A 26,500-nucleotide genomic window follows, 5' to 3' on the forward strand; every position below is an offset into this window, starting at 1 on the left:
GAGGACTCTCCTGACGCTCACGGCTCTGGCTCCGTGCTGGCGCCCTGTCCCTGATGCCCCTCCTTTCCGTGTCGTGGCTATTCTGTGAGTTACCTCAGTGATTTGAGCACAGACCTAGCACTAGGCAATGCAAATCTACAGTTATGAAGAGAAGACTTTACAAACGACTTTGGGAAAACTCACTGAGGCAGCAAAAAGTAGGCCAGCTTTCCGGTCCTGAGAATAAATGCCTGCTTGGATACTGAGTATACGTAGATGTTTATTAAAAATTATGTTGACATTCTCAACAAAAATAGGTTTTCTGGAAGTGCTTTAAGAGAAATTATATAAAACTTGGCTATAAGGCAAAAAACCTTTTAATGTCATATAGGGGCAAAGGCCACCCAAGGGATAAGAAACAGAAAGTATTAGTTTGACTCACTGTTCACTATACATTAAAGGTCTCAGACTTAGTAAAGTGACAGCAGATAGGTTACTGTTTGGTATGAATGCAAATAACTTCTGTTTAATGACAATGATAATACCGAAGGTTACAGTTTGCTGTCCTGTAGGACAGTAACCAGTGTTGTATACAACCCGGCAATCTTAATGTAATATTTCTTTATTAAATTGTCTAACTATATAGTTCTTCTTTACATCTTATTAGTTTCTTCACTCCTTAATGAGTCGAATAAAATCTTTGACATCTATTCATTTTATATGTGGGCAAAAGTCATGATTTTTATCATTTAAAGTCTATACTTTAGCAAGTAGGTAACTATTTTAATGTTTATTCATATGACTATCCTAGATGATTGAATACACATATTCCGTATAACTATAATTATAATTTTACCTTGTTTTCTTTTGTATATTTTCACTTAATGGCACTGGTGTGCTAAAAAAAAAAGTAAATAAGGCAGGTATTGTGTTTCTTAATGTGATGATATAATAAGGTGTTATCACATGCTTTTATAATATTAACTAGGAAGATATTTAAGTAGACTACATATTTAGTGTATGGAATAACTTTTATTCCATAGACGGCATGATTTAGGAAATAACCACTTGCTTATCTTGGCTTCGCAGACTCTAACAAGTCCAAACAGTAGTTCTTGATGAAATAGACAAAATTTCTCCACCCACAATTCGCATTAATATGAACAGGTCTAGCTATAATGAATCACAGGACTTGGCAGGTCAAGAGGATTATGACATTAGCTCAAACAAGCTTCCAGGCAGGTTATAACATCATCTTTGACAACTGCCAAGCAGCTTGTAAGAATGACAAGTACAGAGAAGGGCAATCGGCCGGAAGACACAAAAGACAACTGTCAAACATTTAAGCGATTTTTCTCCAATCTGGGTGGGCAAAGGGGCCTCTGAGCAACAAGAGAACAGAAAAAAGTCATGTTCAACATGATGTAGTTGTGGAACAGGCTCATGCAAGTTGACATTCAATTGGCATTACCCCCATATTTGAATATAGACCGTTTTAAAGCTTTTCGAACAATATCTTCCATTCGAATTTGCTGGGAAGCTTGTTAAAATGCAGGTTCTGACTCACTAGGTCTGGTCGGGCCTGAGAGTCTGCATTTCTAACAAGCCCCCAGGTGACGCTGAGGCTGTGGTCAGGGGACCGCACCATGAATGGCAGAGACCATTTCACCTTGCTAAATCGCAGAGGCCAGCGTGGGGTCCCTTGTGCTGAACGTGGCAGGTCTGAGTTTTCAGAGTGCTTTTTTGAAACACAAATAAGAGACTAAAAATGTCTGAATGATAGGAGTAGCATCCTTGAAAGTGATAGTACAGCTTTTAAAAGTGATATTCCGATGTAGAAACACTTGTGCATAAAGAGGTACAAGGTGAAGATCTGAAAATTCTTTGTAGACCTGGTGATGTGGGTGTTCTCATTGAAAGCAAAAGTAAATCCACCCTAGTCCTTTAACCCTGACCCTGGGAATGTGCACTTGAACTCTCAAGTCCTGGCTCCCTGTGCAAAAACAGAACTCCCTGAGGGGACACTGTGCTGTCCTTGGATCACTCTAGGAACTGGCGCTTACTGGATACTTAAAAAATATCAGTTCTACTTTGCAGATTGTCTAGCGACGCCAAAAGCGGCCTTACAATATCTTTGATGAGGCTTGACAACTTTGGTTACAGAGATTGTCACTTCCTTGCCATTGGTGTGTGGCAAGCGAGAAGAAGGGAAAACCATGTACCTTTACTAAAATTGAGAAATGGGATCCAAGATACAATGGGGTACAAGACTGTGGGCCCTGGGCGAGACTTTGTTTTCACAAAGGTGGTGAGAGCTCAGGGCTATGGTGTGGAAACCACACCGCCATAGACCTATGCACATAATTTTATGGAGATTTCAGAGGTTTAAAAATATCAAAGGATAGCACTTACAGGAAGCCCTGTGCACATTTAAAAATCTGATACATGAGGCGTTGATTTCCTTTCTCAAGTGAGCATGTTTTTAAGGAACATTCCCACAAACGCAGACCTCAGTAGTGTTTTGAGATTAAAATTAAATTCAAGACCTTGAGCTGATATTCAGAGAGTAAGACACAAAGTAGCTACTTCACTCCTCTACATCTGTCTGATGTGCCCCTGATCAGTGTTCACCCCACTAATAGGATATACTTTGGTAATGAGATGAACTCTCAGGCAGTTTTATTGCTGGTGGATAAACAGTCCACTAGCCCTTGGTGGCTAGCTAGATATTGCGATTTCTCTCCACAAGTCAGCTCAACCCTTTACATCCCTCAAGGTGAATTTCTCCTCTTGAGTCAGCACCACAAAGAATGGATGGATGGATATTAATTCTGTTGAGAACTTAGTTCCCTTCTCAATCCGATTTGGGATGGAGGGTTACAGCAACAAAAAGAATTTTGCAAATCAATGATTTGTGAATTTTAAAATTGATCCTCAAACAATAAAAGGACAAAAGACATAAGATCTTTGAAGCCCACATATTTGTTTTATTGTCAAAATCCACATTAACTGTCATTGTGGTTCTAAAAAAAGATGAAGAAAAAAGACAGCGTAAGGGAAAAAAATCATAAGAAATACAAATACCCAGTCAGAGAAGAAGAGCTATCATTTGTAAGAGTAAAGTCTAAAATCTTTTTCTCGCTTCTAAGAAATCCTCATGTAAATAGAGCTCGGATATTTATTCATTCATTCAACGGCTGTCACGTGCTTTTATTTTCAGTCGGCTATATACTAGGATAGAAGGAGAAGATAGAGTCTATCGATTAAACAAAAATAGCTTCATTTTGTCAAAAACGAGTCAGCATCACTATTAAAAAGGCATTTCAGAGGCCTCTGCCCATAACCACCCCCACACAATTTTACGACTAATGGCACCAGAAGGTACAAGCTGTTCTGTATCCTGCTTTCTTTAATTGATAAAGTCGTACACCTCTCTTCATGAGTACTGAACTATATTATTTTCATGGCTATATAGTGTTCCATTTAACTAGATCTGATTGATGGACATTTAGTGTATTCTCATTGTTTGCTATTAAATGCATTAATGAACATCTTGGAGAATTAGTATAGAATGGTAATTAAAAGCATGGATTCTGAAATCAAGACTGCTTGGTCTGTTACCAACTACATACATAGCCTTGATCGGGTTACCGAACCTCTGCAAGCCTCATCTGGGAAACTGACATCATGATAGCACCTTCCTCATAAACCACCTTATGAGGTAGTTAATACATGTAAAGCACTTAGAATGAATGGTGCCTAACGGATCACAGGTGCTTTATAAATGTTTGCTTTTTTTTTTTTTTTTACTTTCATGCTTATGCAACTTTATGCTTTAGAACAAAGTCTTAGAAATGAATCTACAAGGCTATGAATGAACACTTTATATCTTAATACATTCTGCAAAATACTCTCCAAAAAGCTTATACTAGTGGATTACTCATAAATTTAAAAATAGTCATTCTTGCTTGACAGGCATAAGATTTCAAAATTTAATGCTGGTATGACACAGCTAGCTCCACTGATTTAGTGCACACTGTAGGTACATGTAAATAGTAAGCACCTAGTTCAGGGACACTAGGGAATGACACAGAGAATTCTATACCTAGCAAAAATATCTTTCGAATATGAAAGTAAAGATACTCCCAGAAAAATACAAAAACTGAGAGAATCTGTTATCGGTAGAACCAAGCATAAATAAACACTTGGTTAAATTTATTTAACCAAGCTTAAATAAATTTAGGCAAAAGGAATGAGATGCCAGATAGAAGAAAAGAACTGTAGGAAGGAACGAGGAATAACAGAAAGGTTAGCTTCGTAGATGAACCTAAATGTATATTAACTATAAAACAATAAAGATAAGTTCTTGTGGGCTTTAAATATATATAGAGTTAAATTTTGCTTAATAACCCACTCTGCCCAGGGAGTGGGTAAAGATACTGATTTGCATTTGACTCTCGTAAACCAAAGATGCTTCTTTTAATCCCTAGGGTAACCACTAAAAGAACTGTGAAGACTTTATAACAAACTAATAGAGAAGAGAAAATGGGAGAGTTAAAATACTTGATCAATATAAAAGAAGACAAAAATGAGATAAAGACAAATAGATGAAGAAGAGTTAACAAAGAGTAATATGGTAGCTTTAAACCCAAATATATCAGATTACATTATGTGCTATAGACTAAATATGCTAAAAAAAATTGTCAAACTAAATTAAAAACAAAAACCTAACTTTCTACTACTCAGAAAAGTCAAAAGTAAAAGGCTGAAAAAATGCTTTGCAAATGCTAACTAAAAGGGGGAGATGCTATATTAATATTAGACAAAATAGGTTTTCAGGTAAGAATCATCACTAGATACATAGAAGGACATTTCATGATGAAAAAAGGGTAAAGCTTTCAAGGAGATGATAATTTAAAAACTGTATTATTAAATAACATAAAATATTTCAAAATATAAGAAGGAAAAATTGACAGAACTAAAAGGAGAAATAGACAAAGCTACAATCATGGTGGGAGACTTTTATATACCTCTCTCATGGTTCAGAGAGCAAGCAGAAAAAAATCAATAAGGATATGGAAGATTCAAAAATACAATTTAAAAAATGACCTAACATATAAAACATTGTACACAACAATTACACAAAATGCATGGGACATTTACAAAACTTACCATATGTGAGGAAAGAAAGCAAATTTCGAGAAATGGATTTGTATATAGTATCTTCTCTAACTACAGGAATATTAAGTTAGAAATAAATTTTAAAATGACAATTAGAAAATTCCCCAATCTTTGAAAATTTAGGAAATATAATTCTACCTAACCCATAGGAAAAATTAGAAAATATTCTCAACTGAATGACCATGAAAAACGACTTAATAATACTTGTAGGATGTAATTAAACATATTTTTAGAGGGAAATGTAGGACCTTAAACAATATGTTGAAAAAGAAGGGCTAAAAATCAATGATTGAGAATCTATTTGAAATACCTTAGAAAGAGCAAAGTAATTCTGAAAGAAGGATGAAAATAAAAAGAAAATGAATACATATACATTAGGTAAAATTAACAAAACCAAAAATTGGTTCTTGGAAAAGACTACTCAGATTGATAAACCTCTGTAAAACTGATCAGTAAAGGATATAGAATCAGGAATTAAAAGAGAGACATTACAGATAGAGACTTTTATAAACAACATTGTGGCAATTATTTTGAGAACTGAGATAGAATGGAAAAATTCCTAGAAAAAAACAACTTATACTGATAAAGGAGTAAAAGGAAAATCTGGATTGTCTCATGTATAAGTAATAAAACTTTTTGAACATAAGAGAATATCTTCATGACCTTGTGGTAGGCAAAATTATCTTAAACAGGACACAGAAAGTTGGAACCATAGGTAAAGATTGATAATTAGAGAGTGTTAAAATTAAGAACTTCTGTTCACTTAAAGATCCTACTGATAGAGTAAAAAGGCAAGCCACAGAATGGGAAAAGAAATACACAATACATATATGTGACAGTGAATCACCAATAAATCAATAAAAAAAAAAGACAAGCAAACCAATAAAAATGGTCAAAATACAAATGGGTGCCTACCAGAGTTTATCTAAATGGCTAATAAACATGTGAAAGGGGCTGAATGTCATAACTCGTCAGGGAAAAGTACAATGAGCTCATTGCTACACATCCAGCAAATGGTTAAGAGGAAAGCGACTGACATTAGCAAGGACTGACAAGGATGGAGAAAACTGGAACTCTCACGCATTACTGGTACATGTGTAAATCGGTACAATTCTGCAGAACATACCTTACGACCCAGCAATTTTACTTCAATATTCATACTCAACAGTAAAATGGACACATTTGCTCTAAAAGGCACGTAAAAGAAAGTTTAGAATAACATCATTTCTCATAGTTTCAAACGGGAAACAATCCAAATATCTGTCAGTAATAAAAGAGATAAATAAGGTGTGATATGGTCACATAATATTATGTAAGAATAAAAATGAATTTAAATTACATAAACGTGGGTGAATATCACAAACAAAATAGTAAGTAAAAGAAGCCTAATGCAGAAGAATGCACACTGTATGATTCCATTTATGTCAAGTTCAACTAAATGGTGGTGCTAGAGATCTGGGAAGTGAGTACCTTGGGGGAGATGCAAAGTAAGGGACATGAGGGGACTTTGAGGTACTGGTAGCGCTGTATTGACAGTAGTCTGGGTGTGATTACTTGGGAGTGTTGTTTACTTATCTCCTAGAGCAAATTAAACCTGAAACATCGCTGAGGGGAAAAAAATGATGAAACTGAAGCTGTCCTACTTTGGGCTCATCTTGAGAAGGCGGGGTTCTTTGGAAAAGACAATAATGCTGGGAAAAATAGAAAGCAGCAGGAAGAGAGGAAGACCATGAGACGGACTAACTTCATGACTAAGCCATAGGCAGGGCTGGTGAGGGCACTGTGGACATCACTCATTCATACAGTCGCCGGGAGATGGAGCCCATTCAATGGCACGGAGCGCGCGCGCGCGCGCACACACACACACACACACACACTCACTCACTCACTCACATGGTACTTACACACCTAAATCCAAGAACTGGGCACCAGGCTCTCTATGAAATTCTCAAATCCATTAGGAGTGACACAACTTTCCTCTCCACTCCTAGCTACATCATCATCCCATTTATTATAGAAAACGTACAAAGCATTGAAGCAGCCTGTCTTCAGATGTTCTTACCCTTCTCCTAAGAACTGGTCCTTCAGGGAGTCCCTAAGCTTCATGCTGCTGACCACTGCTCCATGTGACATCTGCCACATTCAACTCCACGAGTTCTAGAAGGTCAAAACGCAACATTCATGCTCGCACCGTATTTCCTGTCGCACGACTCTACTACATTTTTCACAAGTAAATTTTTTTTCAGGTGAAACAAAACAATGTTTAAAAAAATATTAGATGCATGACCTGGCCTGGTCTCCTATGAAGAATGCAATATTCAGACTAATGGAAGAATCTTGTCAAATCTCGCTCAACCAAGTACGAAGAAAGAAGAGGAAAAATTGATTTATGAACAGATAACAGGTGATATCCATTACAGTCTGCACAGCAGTTACTGTGCCTTATGTCAGGCTCTGTGTTGGGAATTGAGGGGACTACAAAATGAAGAAAAAAAGATTCTTTAGCCTCGAGGAACTCACTACTTAATGGAACGGACAGACGTGACTATCACCAACCATATACCTCTAGCACGGCTTCCTCTCACTGCTAAAAAAGTAATATTTATACATTAAATACAAGATGACTTAAAGGACTTTGAATCTCTCAAGGGTCCTTTTATCGACGAAGATAGAAATATTTATATTCAACATTGAACAAATGTCAGGATTTTGCATTCTTGTCTTGTATTCTGTTGGTAAAATGTACGTAGCTTTCCCTAGGATGTCCACCTGTAGAAAATTATCTTAAGCAGGGTTTTCCATTGTATGCTTAGAAGAAACCAGATGACAATGAGAAAAAGGATCCCAAAGCATGATGGAAATGGTCAACTGGCAGCTTGTGTCCATTCTCACCTCCTGCTGCACTTGAGATATGAAAAACTTAAATACTACACTTCCTTGGTGCCCCTGGAAATCAGGTTCCACCAGTCAGAAGCACTCTTCAGAACGTGGAAGGTGGAAAGGATGTAGGTTTGCTTCTGTCCTCGTGGCTTTGAGCTATCGATATTAAATATGTAGGATTCTTCTTTTCTAAGGGGAACATGAGCCTTCTGAGAAGGTAAATAGTTTATTGAACTAGACTGAATTTAGAAATCGGGCTTTATGCTCCGGGCTCAGTGGTTAGATGAGGAATCATCTCTCCTTTTGCTCCACTAGGACAAACTAGCAATAACTTAGAGCTTTGCATTTAAAAATAATGTGCAAGTGCATGCCACTATTTCTCAGAATATAGCAACAGCGAGCATTACAGCAGAAATTTGTGTTTCTATTTTCCCAAGGGGCTAAAGAATCTTTTTTAAAAAACCACATGAATAAGTGGGAAGATCTGGTTCATTTTACAAAAGTTGACGTCACAAACTGTGAAGATAGAGTTTTTTCCAGTAAGAGAGGCATATGATTATAAGCTTCCAGAAAGACTTCACCCTTCCATGAAACTATAACACACTACTATAACCCAAAATGCAAATACCCAATAAAAGAAAGAAATGGAGACTGGCTTCCGTGGAAGGTTTAATCAGTCCCTTATTCTTATTTTCCCAGTAACTAGGACTCACCTAGAACACAGATACGACTCACAGTACTGCCAGATCTGAAATCTGTGCTCCGTCCTTCAGTGAGGTTTATTTATTTATTTGGGAAAAGTGGATGCATTCTCAATACACCCTAGACTTTAAGCATTTACCGGAGCTCTCTCTTCGGCAATCTGGAATATAGGTGGTACCTCTGTGTCTTCCTCACTGATGATAGCTACCTGCTTCCCCAGAGCTACCTCGCCTGTTGCCTCAGCCCCCATGGACCCCCTCTGTAGCTGCAGGCCTAGTCCGTTTGTCTTGGCTGCCAAGCTGTTAGCCTCAGAGAGTTCATGCCCTACCTTCTCATAAGGCTGTCAGTTAATTGCCATACTCCCCCAGGTCTATAAAACACCACACTGGAAAAGCTTCTGAGGCCACAGAATGACAGAGGCCAACTATTATAGCAGCAAGGATTTAAGTGGCTTCTGGTCTGAGGCAAACTGGCCCAGTACTGGTCCCTGCCTACGTCAGCCCTTTAAGTTTTGGCTCACTGCCCTGCAGGGACCTCTGACCGTTGCATGATCCCAGTGCTTTGACCAACTTCAATCTTTGACTATCTTCTGCGGGCTGCACTCAAGGCTCAGTCCAGCTTCCCCTTCTAGAGTTGGAGGACCCCCAGTAGCCTATTCACCCCACACTTACAGAGCAGATGGAAAACCAGGCCCCAACTGTGGCTTTTTGGATACGGTTCAGAAAGATGAACAAGTAATTTGCTTATATTTGTTGTTAAGAATACATATGATGAGCAGTTCTTGCTGGAAATTGTGCTCAACCCTAATTTTGCTTCAACTATTCAACTAATACAGAAGCATACAATGCCTTAAACATTTCCCTTTACATTGTCCTAAAAAATGTCTGTCTAAACTTTTCTCCTGCAGTGGTTAACAATGGCTTGTTTTGCTTTAAAAAGAAACTTGAAAATAAGATGAATGTTTCATTGTAGGTACTTATTACTTTTGAAACCAGAAATGATTCTCTAGTTTTATAAAAGGGTAAAAATATTTCTCTCCAAGGTAAAGAGAAAACATGTACATAAAACCATGATGACTGATACTCAGACACACAAGCAAATTCCCTTTTATCTCGGTGACGAACTCACCCAACAAGGTATAACAGAAAGTAAGGCTTGGTAGGGTATAATTTATACTATGATTAGCCTTCTTCTACATATTAAGTAAGGCAGTTTGAAGTAAGTTTTTTTTAAAGTAGTTTCAAAGAACTTGAGGGAAAAAAAAAAAACAAAAAACCATACACTCAAAATGCTCTCGTCCAAAGCCAGAACACAGTTTTATATGGCCTGCCGATAATTTAATATTTAAGAAGCCTTTTTGACATTCTCCAACTCAAACCAAAAGTAAAGCAATACTTAGGGAAAAAAAAAATAAACGAGTAAGCAAATAAGACCTAATATCTATATAATTTCACAGATCAGTTTAGGGACCAAATAACAGAGCAGCATTTCAGCTAATGCAAGTTCAAAATAATGGAACATTCACTAATCAATAATTATGGTTAATTTTACTGATAATATATTAGAGATGATTATTATCAGGCAAAGAACTGCACAGGTTGATTAATTTGGGGCATCACAAGTATAGTATGATTTTGATTTGCTTTTGTCCTTCCTTCCCCACAAACACAATATTCAGTTTTTGAGTCTTCAAAAGAGTAGGAAAATGCAATGATGTCATCGTAGTAAGGATATCACTGGGGCTTGTCTGTCCTCTTCTTCTGACGAGGGACCCATTTTATTTTGGAGAACTACCCTGCCCCTCCCACATACCGATGCTAACGCTGACCCTAATGCTGGCTGCCAATCATAGCCCTGCTCGCATGGACTGGCTCCCGGCCCACTGGCCCAATCACGGCCCTCGGCAACCCTTGGACACCGTACGCTGCAGCAATGGGCTCACAATTCTCTCCACTGGAACCCTTTCAGGAGTGAAACAGAAGGTATTTAAGACCAGATTTCCCTGAGTCTAATCTCAGAGAGAAAGTAGCCCCAAAGCATGGATCCACCATGCAAAGAGAAGCTTGGAAAAGCGTCGGGGTGACTTCCAATGAAGAGGGAGACATGGGGTCCCACTCTCTCAGGGGCCACCTGCACCTCTGTCCTTGCTACACTTTGCTTATAAAAACCATTGAATGTCCTTTTAAGCATAAACCAGTTTGAGTTGGTTCCTGTTATTTGCATTCAAAGAGTTGTGACTCATGCAGAGGGAAACCACTTGGGTCTGGGCGTCCTCGGCAGGAGTGAACTGAGTGGGTTTCTTCCTAGCCCTGTTCTCTGGGCTCTGCCTGCGCAGCCCACAGGGATGGCTTCCGAGGTCCCTTTGCTGCTCTCTGACCCCGTCCCCCTGCCAAGGCTCACTCGTTCAGGGACAGTGCCCAATCCAATCCAAGTTTCATCTCGGCCTGGTTCTGGCCCTTCCTGAGGCTTGTTTGACCATCTGTGTTGGACTCTGTGCACTACCCGGTCCTTCCAAGATATTCCGCCCTTTCTTTCGGCTGCAATTCTCTATCAGCCGGCTACAACTGGTTTCTTCTTTAAACCAAGAGAACATGAAATTATACACCGAAATATTGTTTCTGTAAATCATCGGTTAGGACGGTTTTCACTATGGGACATGTAAGACGTCAATAAAAATCGGCTTGAGCAGTAAAGAACTTTTCACCTGGGACAGTGAGCCTAGAGGAAGGGTGGCCCCAGAGGCGGCATGGTCGGCAGCTTGAGACTGTCGCCAGGGGCCCGTGTTTGGTTTCTGTGCTTTGCCAAGAACAATGTCAACCTCCCTCAGAGGCTGATTCCCCGCGGGTCCCCAGCTGGGGTGACCTGTGTCGCCATTCGCATCCTGCAGCAGCTAGACAAACTTCTCCATGCATGGCGCAGCATCATCAGACTGCGGACTAATATCCTGGCTGCGGGTGAGAACAGCTGTAAGACATCTTTAAACGTCAGCATGAATTCGGCCCGTCGGCTGCCTGCTGCTGGGGCACTGGAAGGGAGGCGCGAGGAGGACGCCCGAGTTTCTTATTCGGGCGTCTTAGTAGCGCCAGAGCTGGTTTGGCAGGATGGTGACAGCGCTACGGGCTCCGCGCCTCCGCGGGCCTCACCGGGGCCTGACCAGGCGCCAGCTGGAGGCCGTCCAGACGTCCTGACACCAGGCCAGCCAGCCGTTCGCCTCCGCTGAGAAGCGATTTCTTCATGGGCGAGACCAGCTCTGCGCGAGCTGCCGCCGCCCCCCTTCTCCAGAGCCTTTTCATCTCCCCAAACTGAAACTCGGTCCCCATGAAACGACGACTCTCCGTTCCTTCCTCCCCTACCTAGGCCCTGGGCAACCACCGAATAATCGCTTTTCTGTCTCTATGAATTTGGCTACTCTAGGGCCCTCACGTAAGCGGAATCGTATAATATTTCTCCTTTTGCGATGGGTTTAGTTCACTGAGCATAACGGCTTCGAGGTTCGCCCATGCTGCAGCGCGGGTCAGAACTGCCTTCCGTTTTAAGGCCGAATAACATTCCATTGTACGTGCGGACCACATGTTTACCCGTTCGTATGTCAACGGACACCTGGGCTGCCTCCGCCTTTTGGCTATTGGGAACAATGCTGTGACTATGAACGTGGGTGTCTAAATATCCCCAGATATTTCTTTAAAAGCATATGGGATTTGAACTAGCAGCCAAGGTTGGGAAGCATCAGTGAGTGCATGGCCGTCCCAGGAGATTGGGAGGGGTCCAGGACAGAAGCACTCCACCTCAGCTGGCCCCATCCAGCTGTTCCATGCTAATTATAGTACTTGTCATATCCAGTAAGCAGACTTATACTTCTGTCTCCATCAACAGACTTAGGAGGGTGAGGTAGGTTTTATTTACCTCAGTATCTCCCAGATCTAGCTCTAAGCTTGGTACCCAGAAGGAGCTTATGGATTTGCTGCTGAATAAAGATGACTAGCAATCCACAATTTAACTCCGTCCTGCTATTATAGCCAATTGTTCCCTTCTGCTATTAGTAATCAGGTATCATCACACCTCGGGTCACGCTTCTGGCCCTGACTGGGGCCTTTCCTGCTTCAGGATCTAAGATCTTTATGAAAGAAAATTATGCATGTGGAAGCAGCCCTGGGCGGTGATAGTGAAACGAGACCGGCTGGGAGGAGTGGCTGCTCGGGCTCCTCGTTCTGGTTTCTTCTAGGTCAGCTGCTCCCAAAACATCTGCTGACCTCCTCCCTTGCATCTGAATGAGAAGCTTAAAGGCTCATCCCACAAATATCTGCTTCCAGCACAGTATGGAAGGAAGCAAGGCCATGATTCTGGTCTCTTGTGACGGGGCAAGACTCCTACCCCACAGGACAGGCTCGTCTCTGTGTGCGAGGACCTGGATCAGGAACCGTGTCCAGTCACTCGCGCCCTTGACCCTGGGTGTTTTTTTCCCCTGCACTGCTCACTTCGTCATCAGTAAACCAACATGAAAATAAATGACCCAAGTCTCTGTCGCTGTTCTAGCCAATCTTCAAAGTCATGAAGGTCTAGCCCAGTTCAGTCAGTCTCCTTGATAGCATCTTAATGATTATTCCTGTTATGCATGTGCTATAAAATAATAATTACTTCACTCACTGGCCTGACGGGAAATACAATTACATATGCAAATAGCTTTATAAAAATTTCATGTGAAGAACACACTGACACTGGCCACCATTCAATCATCCCAGGATCCAACTACGAAGTCTTACCAGGACTGTGTGCATCCCAGTGTACAGCCTGCTGAGACTCACCAACGTGGAGAACACCACAGCCACCATCAGCCCCAAAGCAAAGGGGTACTGCAAAGGGGGAGAAAAAACAAGGACATTAGATCACGCATGGAGATACACAATTTGATGCTGTAGAAGGCAACAGGATTCCTGGTCCAGTAACTAGTCTCAACCTCACATGCCCTAGGCCAGCAATCTGATGAGCGGAAACATTCGATAGGTGGGAAAACCGAGGAAAGAAAGGGCAAGAGGCCTAGAAATATAATTCCGAGAGGAAGTTTCACGACATCGGATATAGTAGAACTTGGCTTGAAGACTCGTGTCCACAGCTATTGTGCTGACAGCTTTAGTGGAGTAAATAATTATTTATTTCTACCTGTTCTTAGATTATGCTGGACATAGCATTGAGCAAGAGGCAAGGTAGATGGCGCTATTATCTGGAAGTTCAACCACCTGTTTCATCACGAATTGCGGCGATGACGCTTGGCCATAACTGGCTTCCTAGGGAAGTCCATGGACAATGGGCCAAAGCTAAGAACAGGCTTATTTATGCATCAATGTCAAGGCTGAAGTCCAGACTGTGCTGTCTCAACATTTGCTGGCGGAAAAGCAGCCAAAGGAATTTGGCTGATGCCAAGTCATATAAAAACATACAGATTTTCTGCTCGTAAATTGGACCTAGAGATATAATACCCATGTGCTTCAAGGGCTAATGTCTGTGGTCTTCTATGGTGATGAGAATAAAGATGACAGGAACTGTCTATATTACGCAAAGATGTTTATGGTCACTATTTAATTTAACCTTTATACAACCCACTGAAGCAGATTCTATCATTAGCCCTTAACCATGGTGATAAGTTACATTAGTATTGAACTTGAGCACAAGGCTGCCTTCTCATCAATCACATTTGATCTTCACAACAGTAGCCAGGGCTCAGAGAGGCAGAGTAACTTGCCTGAGGTCACACAGCCACTGACTGACGGAGTCAGAACCAGAAACCACACCTTCTGAAACCAAGTCCAGAATATTCTTTCCAACGTAACATGTGGGTACAATAACACGGGTATATGTCTTAAGATTTGTCGTTAACTGGGTGTCCAATGTTAATCAAAGGAGCGTTGAAAATTAATGTGGTAATGCATTCTGAAATTAGAATTTGGGCACTAGGCTCAACGCTTATTTGTATAAACAAATCCATATTTAGAGCCATTGATGAGCAGTAACCCAAAGAGCTAAATATATTTACCATTAAGAATTAAATAGGAAAGACGACTGTAACAATTCAGGCCTCATGAAAACTGTCGCATCACGTGAGCTGAAAAGACTTTTTTAGGAAGACCTGAGTGGCTTTACAATGAGTGGATAAGTGGTGGTGGTAGGGGGGGGTTGCTTCTCCATAGTCAGTCAGCCTCTACGAGCTGGTTTTTTCCAGAGTCACTCGGCACGGTAACAGCCTCTCTGGATGCTGAGAGCAGCCCCCTGGGGGCTGCGGCTGGGCCCGCCACATCCTTCTGACACAAATGGCACCGGGCACGACATAGCCCAGAAGTCTGCATACATCAAATTAATTCCAACAGTACTGGGACGTTCAGAGGGTTTTGGATCCGGCATGACATTTAATTACGTTACAACACAAGGTTCCACCTACTTGGAGATGTTGCTTCTACCCGTCCCTTTCCCATTTAGGGACCCGAGGTCTAATCCTAGTGACCAGGACCCAACACTAAGCTTGTCCTATTCCAGCCACATCAGGCTGACTCCCCTGTTTCTGTACGACCTGGAACTCGGAATGTCCCTGGGGTTCTAGACTAAAGAGCCTGGGCAAAACGACACTGTCCTTTATGGACAAGACTGCTCTGTTTAATGAAATCTAAATTTTCCAATGGGTCAAAGGTAAAACTTATGAAACGAAACCCAAACTTAGAGCAAGAGTTCTAAGACAGGCAAAACAGTACTTCATTGCAGTAATAACTTTTAAAAGGCCTGACTGTTACCGGCATCTAAGCAGATACTAAGTGAAATTCTATTTTCAACATTTATTAATCCTCTACCATGCAGACAGTTTTCTAGAAAACATGGAGCCGTTCTTTATAATGGCTGAGCCCCAGCCCGGGGTAGATTTGGGGCACAGACTCTTCTGCTTCAGGTCTTGGGGAGTCTAGCAAGAGGATTTGGTGACGTCATCTGAGCCCTGGAGGGTCATTTACTCGGACCATAAACCCCTCGTGTCTGTCGCAAATGGGATGAGAACCGATTCAAGAGCTGTCCTGTCAGGCCGCTCAGGGTGAAAACGCTCTCTGAGGGGAGAGACGATACACCCTGGCCCCTGGACAGTCCATGTTACGCTGGCGTCGTTATAGAGTCCTGTCCACTCCCATCCTCAGGCACAGCCTCATCAGGATGCTACATTATGTAGTCACTTGACTTACAAAGAAATGGTCATCGAAGGCTCGAAGAGTTTCTGTTCCCCTTGGTCTTTACTTTGTAAACCTCAAAGTCCCTCAAAGGGGCCTTAAGAGAAAACTCAGAAGCAAGACCTCTCTCTGCCGCCTCACCGAGTGGAGGTTCTTTCACGGGGGGAGGAGTTGGGCTGCCTCACCTGGTACCTGTCCACGGTGGAGATGAGGAGGGTGAAGGAGATGGCGGTGGCTGCCATGGCGTGGGTAGACGGCAGTCCATACTCAGCGATCACTCTCGTCTCCAGTTTCAGGACGGGTGGGGAGGAGGGGCGGGGCCACTTCAAGATATCCTTGGACACCTGACCAATATACATGACCAGCTGCAAAACCAAAGGAATAATAAGATAAGTCGAACCGAATCGGTAAAATTCATGAACTCCTAGATTTCGTGAATTCGTTTCGGGTTTCTCTGTTCGTTGGCTGAAATCACCTCTTTTTCTGACCTAGATACCTGTTGGGAAAGCCTTGTAGAGTGACATTTAATTGATGAAAGGAGACACAGGACTTCCGGACTCCAAAGAGTGCCTAAGACATGACAGCAATTCACTTTACTTATTTTAATCACATATCTAGCTAACATTTGTAGAGCTCATATGTGTGCCAAGCACTGGTCTAAGAGTTTTACATCAGCTCACTTCATCCAATCACACCCATAGAGTGCGGGCCCATTTTACAGATGAGCCGACCACTGTATACTATCAGAGAGTGGCAGGACTTGCTAGACTTGAATCCGGAGCGTCTGGCTTCTCGATCTGGCTTCCCGAACTATAGATCATCCAACGCTCACATCAGACAGCCCTTGTTTTCAAGTCTGAGCCAGAAAAGCGACTGTTCTTAAGGAACTTCTAGCTAAAAATGTTTTGAATGCTGCCTGTTACTCCTGCTATATACATGGGTAACAGACTGGATTTAATTTAACTTAACTCAGTAATCAGCAGCATCAGTAAAATAAATGGTGTGGTATTTTGAACCCTAAAATAAAGACAATTCAATCTGGAATTTTTTCAGATGACACTTTCAAGGTGCTATTAATAAGGGAATTTTTTACTCGTCTTCATTTTTTTCTTAAGGCAGAAGACAGAAATCGGAATTGGACTGTCATACCCTGCAGAGATAAACAGGACAGTTAACGATGACTTATTTTGTCAGAGAGCTTTGCAGAACGATTTCATAACCTGGTATGAAAGAGGGGAGAGCGACCTGTTTACCGAAGCCTCCGTGTCTGTGTCTGTGGTCTGAGGACCGGCAGCGTACACACCCCTGAGGCGCTGTTTTCTCAGGCAGAATCCCAGGCCCCGGCCTGGACCTGCTGCGTCAGAGCCCCCAGCTTCACGAGGCTCCCAGGTGCCTCGCGGTGCGCTCGTGAGACTCTGAGAAGCTCTGCTTTACACCGTCTTCCTGCACGGGTCACTTTGCCACGGGCTTTAATCGTGAACATTCTCATCGTGCCATGACCGTATTGATCTCACTAGGGCTTTATTTAGCTCGTGATGGATGGGGTTACCTCGCTTTGGAACAAAACCCACAAGGAGAGGACTATTTCAGAACAGTTTTGATTAGCCGGCCTTAGGGTTTCCCGCAATCCCGTGCTTTCATTGAACCTGTTAGGTGCCGGTAAACTCTGGACATTATTCCGGCACGCTCAGTGGCCCCCAGAAGGCACTGCATATGGTTTTTGTGCTCTGCTGCCACTTTGTGCACAGCAGGCCAAATCCACAGGCTTTAAAGCCTCCGTGACAATCACTCCAAATTCCATCGCTGCAATTTCTAATCGGACTTTGAAACTTAACCTCTTTACCATCCCCCTTATTACGAGGAACCACTGTCCTGGAAACCAGCTCACTCTTTTATGTTTCTGCCTCCCTCCTGTGAACCTGGGAAAACCACATCAGACCCACTATTATCTGGGCAATTGAAAAACCTGCAGATACTACTGACTACTAAGATTTTTTCAGAGGCCATGTGAGGTATATTTTTAACTCTGCCCCTTCCCCACTCACCAACATAAGCAAAATATTACAGACATAATGACTAACTCTAGTTTGCTCAAAAATATTTTAAAATCCTTGGAGACAGGGAACCTTGAGATTATAAAGTGAAGCCAGGCTGGGAGACCCTCATTCAGGCAAAATTTAATTTCCTTGATGTTCACGAATAACTTCGATTTCATTTATATTTCACCTTCTATGCTTGAAGGACATTTTTAAGAATTAGGACAATTATTTTAAAATATCACCACAGATACACGTTGTTTTTGATCAATAAATTTCAAAAAAAAAAAAAGAAAAAGAAAAACGATTACTGTAACGACAGCTCTCTTTAAAAGAGCTGTATTTTTCAAGTCGTACAGAAAGAGCATCACCCATAGGATGGTGGGTCCTGTCTCTGCCGTCACGTTCATGACAGTGAACCTGTGGTGTGTCAAGCCTTGTGTTAGGTCCCCATCCTCGAGTGGGGAAAACAGTCACACAGAGGATCTCATTACAATGAAAATATATTTGAAAAAAATTACCCACAGAATTCTATGGGTATGTATAGAGGTAGAGGTAGACTTTGGTTCAACATGGAGGGCCAGGAGCCCTGGAGCTCTGCATTAAAGGAAGACTGCTTAACTAAGAAGAGGGATGGGTAGACAGGCATCTAGGTGGCAAGAACAGCCTGAGCAAAGGCTTTAAGAAGTGATACTGGACAGTATGTAGCAGGTACCCTTAGGAGTCTGGGACACTAAAGCTCGAGGCACACCACTTGTCACCTGCTAGAATGGCTCGGATTATAGGGACTGACCATGCAGGGTGCTGGAGAGGGTGAGGAGCACCCGGAACTCTCGTGCATCACTGGAGTACCTACAAAATGGTAAAACCACTTTGGAAAAGAGTTTGACAGTTTCTTAAAATGTGAAACATATACTTTCCACATGGCCAGCCATGACTCTCCTGGGTATTTATGAAGAATGAAAGCATAAGCAACACCAAGATTTGTACGTGAATGTTTACGGTGGCTTCTCTGTAAGAGCTCCAAACTGGAAACAACCCAATTTCCATCAACAGGTGAATAAACAAATTGTGGTATAATCATACATTAAATATTTATCAGTAATAACAACAACAAAAATAAACGATTGATACCATACTAGAGCATGAATAATTTATGCTCTAAATTATTAAAATAATTATGCTGAATGAAGAAGGTAGACCAAAAACAAAAATAACAGTACCTACTACGTGATTCCATTTACATAAAATTTTTTAAAATGCCAATGATTTTATAGGACAGAAAGGAGATCAATGGTTGCCAAGGGTGGTGGTGTGGGTGGCGGGAGAAATTACAAAGGGGCATGAGGAGTGATGGATGTATATCTTAACTACAGTGATGACTTCAGGGGTCTGCACACGTCACGATGTGCCAAGCTGTACATTTTAAATATGCATAAATCTGTGAATACGCTAAAAATTATTCAATTGTACACTTTAAATGAATTGGATAGTATGTGACTTACACCTCAGTAAAGCTGTTAAGTATGTGCAGTTATGTCAATCATATCTCAAAAGGTGGTTGCCTTAGCCCACGTGGGTGGCATAGACCGGGTGCCTGATAAATTACAGACATTTATTTCTCACAGTTCTAGAGGATGAGAAGTTCAAGACCAAGTTTTTTCCAGATTAAGTGTTTGATAAGGGTCTGCTCTCTGGGTCACAGATGGCCATCTTCTTAGTACTAAAAAAGAGAGATTTCAAGCCTTAAAAAGACATGGACGAAACTTAAATGTATATTACTGAATGAAAGAAGCCAATCTGAAAAGGCTACTTACTGTATGATTTCATCTCTGTGACATTCTGGGAAAGGCAAAACCATGGAAACAGTAAAAAGATCAGTGATTGCCAGGGGTTAGGGGAAGGGAGGTCTGAATGTGTGGAGCATAGTGGATTCTTAGGGCAGTGAAACTTCCATGTGGACGATAATGGCGGAGACATGCCTTGTACGCTGTCCAAAGCCACAGAATGTACGACAGTAAACTCTTATTGTGAACTATGAACCTCGGGTGATTATGACATGTCACCGTAGGATCATCAGCTGTAACAATGTCTCTCTCCGGTGGGAGATGCTGATCATGCAAGAGGCGGCGTGTATGGGGGCAGGGGTGTGAGTGTGTGGAAATTCTCTGTACTTTTCACAGAATTCTGCTGTGAACGTAAACTGCTCTAAAAAACACAGTCTGTTAAAAAGAGTACCATGGCAGAAGAGAACTATTTCTCCATTTAGTTTGCAGTTAGAGTATAATGATTAACTTGATGGGGCTTGCCCTAAATGGAAGGCTTCGCCTCGCATTGTTGAAGGGCCCTCCTACCTAAGGGGACCAAATTAAGTTCCATCATCTATCACATTCCTTTGGGTTCAGGCCCCAAAAGCCTACACTTAAAGGAAACATCCATGAGGAGGCAAGGCGGGAAGCGATTAAATATCATAAACACCTTAGCAAAGCAGCGGGTCCTTGCATGGGGCTGGTGGTGCTGGGGCCCTGTTGCATTTTATGATGAGAAAGTAGCCAAATTTCTTGCTTCTGTCCTGACTACGGAATAAAGGGAATATATAGGTGGAAAGAAAATCGATTTCTCTGCATAGCCTACTGACACTTCCAATCTCACGAAAGGCGTTTCTACTAAATCAATCTCGTCAACATGAAACACGTCCTCACAGCATGAAGACCTTCAAGCTTGGGGTCTGTCCTTGATGGTAGGGCCCATCCAGGCAGCAGAGGAAAGAGCACGTTTTTCTCTTAGTATGGTGGCCCTTTCTAGTTATTACAGTCCACAATGACAAGTGTGCTGTGTCTAACATGTCCGATTAACAGGACATTACTCTTCACGTCAGCATAAATAAAACCTAAATAGTTTAGAACACAGAGGATCATTGAAATAACATTACTGCCAGTAAAGCAGCTACAGGATTTTTAAAAACCAAGCCACCCATTCGTTTTTCATACACTGAGATTGCTAGCTGTCCCCCATTTGTCTGCTTCCCCCAAAAGCATCTCCGGGTCAGAGTGTGAGGGCTCCACTGCTGTAATAAACGCTAAATCCTCTGCGGGATGTTGGCAGCATCCAGAGGCTCTTCTCCAACGACACTTACCCACCTTCCTTCATCCACACACGAATTCTGATAAACTCCAACATCTTTCTTCTTTCTCGCTACACCCATAGCTCCCTCCACCTTGAGAAATCATGGCACAAGAGATGAACTAACGGGAGTACATGACATCTCTCAGGTCTTGTGGGGAAGAAACATTGTGAATTACTGGGAATTACAGTCTATCCCTGGATTTGTTTTCAAAGCATCAGGAATTAGTTATATCATTCTTTAATTGTCGGAGAGCAGAGAACGATTGGGCTCTATCCCCAAGACCACAGCTTCTCCACTGCTCCATACCCATCCTGGCTCTTAATCTGTCCAAATTAAGCTCATTCCTCCTCTTCTCAGGTTACTAATATGATGCTTTTGATAAAGGGAGACCAGACACCCAACCGTTCCACTTCTAGGTACAATACATATCTAAGAGAACCAAAAACATATGTCCTCATAGAAACTTGTATGTGAATGTTCTTGCCATCATCTTTCAAAGCATCCAAAATGTTTAAATGACCCAAACATCCACCAAGGGATAAAGGATAAATCAAACATGGACTATCCTTGCAACACAATATTATTTGACCATAAAAAGCAATGAAGTAGTGATGTATGCCACAATGCAGGTGAGCCCAGAGAACAGTGTGCTAAGTGAAGAAGCCAGACATGAGAAGGACAGATATTGTATGATTCCATTTATAGGGAATTTCCAGAACCGACAAATCCATAGAGATGGAAAGTAGATTAGTGATCGTCTGAGGCTGGAGGAGAGGGGAATGGGAAGTAAGCGCCAATGGATATGGGTTTCTTTTTGAAAAGACAAAAATGTTCTGGAGTTAGACAGTGGTGATGGTTGTGCAATTTTCTGAATATACCAAAAACCATAGAATTACATTCTTTAAAAGGGGGAATATTATGATATGTAAATTGTACCTCAATTTCAGAAAGAGAAACTAGACATCAACGTGGGTCCTAAAGTCCTTTGTTCCAAGTGTCACTAACAATGGCTTGGGATACTGATTACAGAAGTAACTCTGGAGACTATTACTATCCTCGTCTTCAGAAGTCCGCCCCAGTTTTGGTCTCGAACCCCAGTTCTACAGGGCACCGAGGAGGTGACCACACATGCCACAAAGAAAGCTGCTGAAAATCCACCTACTCAAAACCATGAGGATGGGATTCATTTTAAGAGCAATCTTTAGCTGTGGAGGTTTTTAAAATCAACAACTTCACAAACAAGAAACTGATTTGTTTTGTTCGCTCAGTGTTGACGGTTTTTTTTTTTTTTTCTCTCCCTGGCACACACACTGCTCTGTAGTTGTCTATGTGCCCTTAGGGAGTGGATTAAAAGCAGTTCTTTGTTATGGTTATTTGGGAACATTCTAGAGACTGCTGCTTATCATCCAGTGTGAAAAGTTGTTTTTGATTGGTGAATGTCTGCTCATACTTGTGGCCTTATTTTTATTCTTTTTTTTTTTTTTTTTTTAAATTCAGGGCCCTTTTCACAGTGTGTGTCTGTCACGTGGGGTTGCATGTGTTTGTAGGGATGCAGTGTGCGTGTGTGTGGGCGGGGGGCGTGAATCACCAGAAGAAGTGATTGTAACTTCAAACGAATAAAATTTCATTCCATGCCTGAACACCAAAGTGAAGAACTTATACAGCAAACACCATAAATCACGGAAGACTGTCAGAAAACTGGTCTTCACATCTTCCAAGCTCTGTGAAAACAGAGGTGCAGTAACAAACGCAACAAACGGCAGGTGAAAAACTGAAATAATTAAGTTACAACATTTTCTTGCTCTTTCCAATACGCTATGTTTTCAGGCTCAGATCTGCTTCTGAAATTTTTGAAGAAAACATGAAAGATACAAAGATCAGTCATTAAGTCATAGGTGTATGAAATTTCAGGAAAGTTACTTCGAACCAGTTGAACCTCTTTTTAATTAATAAGGAGTGGGCTTAAATAATAACCCTTTATTTGTGCAGTGATTTTTAAGAGCGTATTTTTATAGATAATATTTATCTTAATGTTCATATCATTCCCATTTTACAGATGAGGAAACTGAAGCTTACAGTGGGTGTCTCACCAAAGATAATGTCATCAGTATAAAAGAGAAAGAGCTAGACTTGAATTTCATTTTCTGACTCCAAATCCTATGGTGTTTTCTCCATGTCCTACCACATAGCATCTGACAAATAATACATGAAAACATCTCTACCCTTAAAGAACCCAAAGTCTATGATTCTAATCCATTACACCCATGTAGCATTCAAGTCAGACTACTTGACTGCCCTTGGGCTAAGACAGCAGTCCCCAACCCCCTGCCAGGTGAGTACTGCTCCATAGCTTGTTAGGAGCCTGGCCGCACAGCAGGAGGTGAGTAGTGGGTGCACTAGCTATAAGCTTCATCGGTATTTTCGATCCCTCCGCAGCGCTAGCATCACCACCTCAGCTCCACTTCAGATCATCGGGCATTAGATTCTCATTGGTCCTTGGTGCCAAAAAGTTTGGGGACCACTGGAAGAGATTAAAATGTCACAGCTGATGAGAAAATCGCCAAATTCTTATCTATTCCATCCCAGTAATGAAAGATCCAGCTAAAGGCTGGGACTAGTGTCCTTTACTCACCATTGGATAGACATCACGTAAAAAGTGCTGCCCATTGAGGAAAGGGGTGTCATTAGTCCTAGGAAATGTAAAGCACATGCAAAAGCTACACCATGCATAAGCCCATCTGCCTTCAAACATCCAACCAACCACAAGACCCTGGAAGCAACTCTAAATGTTCCTGATAAGACACTGGTTAAACAGATTATGCAACTGTTAAAAAAGCACTATGAGATGCTGTTAAGTGCCAAAAGCAAGAGGCTGCAAGAGTATTTTTTGATCCTATTTCTATTTCAAAAATGTATTTACAAATAAATACATGTAAATATATGGGAAACTGGATGGCAGATCCACTGGGGGTTAGAAATGAGGTTCAGTATGGGTACTTTGTATGTCGTTTCGGTTTTTCATGTAAATACAAACATAAATTTGCTTTAGATAACGATGTAACTGTTGCTAAGGTAACTCTTTTATATTAGACTGTGCCCTCACATTTCTAAGTATTTTAACTGTCGGTCTTCCTGACCACAGAAAAAACAAACTGCAAAATAATATCGAAAGATCGAACCTCTATTTTTATAGATCCCTGAAAGCAACAATGCAATAGATGTTAGTCACATGCTGAATTCTATGCCAGTCAGCTTCACCAATTAGTAAGCATACTGTCTTCATGGGGCAAGAACAATCTAAGTGACTAGCTTTTTAATATTTTCAAGATCGAGTCAGCTTAGTTTTAATTGGAACATGTCTGGACCTCCAGTGGGACAATTTCTGTGGCCTCCTACCAAGCTGGCTTTGGAGGTCTCCTATGCATTCCCAGGTCACTCTGCCCAGCAAGCAGCATTTTTCAAACCATGGTCATTCATAAACAACCTTCTGGATTCTTCCACATCCATGGACAACTCATGTTATTATTTCTTTAATATTGGTCTTCAAATTGGCTCACTCCCTTTCAGTAAAACAATTGTGAAATCTTGGTCTGATTGTTAGTTATATTTTATGATATACATTAAAATCAAGATGTACATATTTAAAGTAAAAAAAAGTGAAAGCTCATCTCACATATTAGGAACTCTGGGAATCACAGTGGACTTTTTCAATTATGCAGTTATCTGTGTTCACTCATCTTGATATGACTGCCTCTAGTTTAGGCTTTGGGTGTTTCATCTCCCAGCCCCTGAAACAATTCTAGGTCCTGAATAAACGAATGAATAAGTGAATGAAAGCATCCAGGCATGCATGCATGTAATCAAGCAGTGAACATACATGTATCCCTCATTACCCCCGATTTTTTTTTTCCTGAAACCTGGAGCTGAATAGATTTAGATAAACATTTGGATAAATTTCTTGCTATCAAAACTCATGTTACTTGCTATCTGAAGCTCCAGAAACAAACGGATTTGGCCAACTCATAACCCTTTCTATCCAGTCTTGTGCCCTGGACTTAGATGAGAATGTATTACTTCCATTGTAATGTTTAAAATCCATGCAGCTCTCTCAGCTCCTCCTCTCTCAACAGAAGCCTCACCTTGTCACGTGGCGAGAGCCACATCCCTGTCACAATGGCACGAGGCGGATTAAGTGGACATGCCTGTGTCGGGTCCCTAGTCACCACGCTGCTTCCAAAGCGGACGTTGTGGCCATCGGTGGTTCTTTCCTGGACCTTAATAACACGGACCGCATGTTAAGAAAGGATTCTACCCCTAGCAAGTTCAACGCCCCATAAGGCCGAGAATGGAAAGCTTACCATCCATGCGAGTCCCATCCCTGTTTGCGAGGCGCGGGCTCCCAGGAGCGTTAAATGGGGCGACGTGATTCTGACGGCTCAGAGCCCACCACCGTCTGCGCCGCCTTAGACAAGGCCGGTGCTCGCTGGAAAGGTGGAGGCGAGGGATGATCGTCCTGACCCTGGGCCGGCGTCGTGACGCTCAGAAAGGGAGCATCACGTGACACACGGATGAAATGGGGAAATCGGTCCATCCCCCAGTTCCCCGGGGCCGATTTCCCTATTTCTTCCACACTTCACAAATGTCCCCACAATTCTGTCACTCGTGTTCTACGAAGGCACCGAGCAAATGGGAAGACTCGTGAGGGTGGCATGAGGAATTTTTGCGCAGGCCTCTCTTGAAGCTCGGGACATTCCAGTGGTACCTGGGTGAACCTGTGCTTCGTCGTCGAGACTGAGAAAGCATTTATCTTAAAAGTGTGGCTCACAAAAACAAATGCGTTTACCTCCATCGCCAAAAGCCAAACCCTTAAAAACAAAACACAGCTCTGCAGACTAAACCACTGGGTTCTTTTTTTATGTGTCTCAATTTTCTGGGGGAGGAAATTAGTCATAAAGAGCATAGATTGTCATTAAAATGGTATTCAGACTCAGTATTCCTTGAAACATATTGAGCTCGAGGGAGCATCTAGTCTTGAATTATCCTGAGACAAGAGAAAGGGTGGCCGCACCTGCGCCCCCCGTCCTTCTATGACGGCGTCTGTGTATGAGGAGGTCTCAGGGTGCTGAGGCCGGGGTGGCGGCCATCATGCTGACCCGCAGACCACAAGTCTGATTTTAGGCTATAGGTGGTTAACATTGAACACCTACATTTTTCAGGCCATCACAAGTTATATATTCGATCAGTGCTGGATCATTTGATGTAAAGAGACGGCTTTTAATGTTTAAGAAATTGGGAAAAAAATAAAGTAATAAATAAAATAAAATAAAATAAAATAAAATAAAATAAAATAAAATAAAAATAAAGAAACTGGGAGCTGGAGGTTGCCTCCATGATTCTGT

General features: G+C 41.8%; 1 protein-coding gene across 4 annotated transcripts in view; it reads right to left on the minus strand.

Moving 5' to 3' along the window:
- SGPP2 (sphingosine-1-phosphate phosphatase 2) overlaps window positions 1–26,500 on the minus strand; it is a 95,610-nt gene that overhangs the window by 13,018 nt on the left and 56,092 nt on the right. For all 4 annotated transcript variants that reach the window (XM_016156800.2, XM_016156801.2, XM_016156802.2 and 1 more), the window contains 2 exons: window positions 16,124–16,303; window positions 13,503–13,592 (listed from right to left, as the gene is read on the minus strand). In XM_016156800.2, the coding sequence (XP_016012286.2) occupies window positions 13,503–13,592; window positions 16,124–16,303 (270 nt within the window). The remainder of the gene's footprint in view (window positions 1–13,502; window positions 13,593–16,123; window positions 16,304–26,500) is intronic.

This window comes from Rousettus aegyptiacus, unplaced genomic scaffold (genome assembly GCF_014176215.1).
Source record: "Rousettus aegyptiacus isolate mRouAeg1 unplaced genomic scaffold, mRouAeg1.p scaffold_m13_p_2, whole genome shotgun sequence".
NCBI lineage: Eukaryota > Metazoa > Chordata > Mammalia > Chiroptera > Pteropodidae > Rousettus > Rousettus aegyptiacus.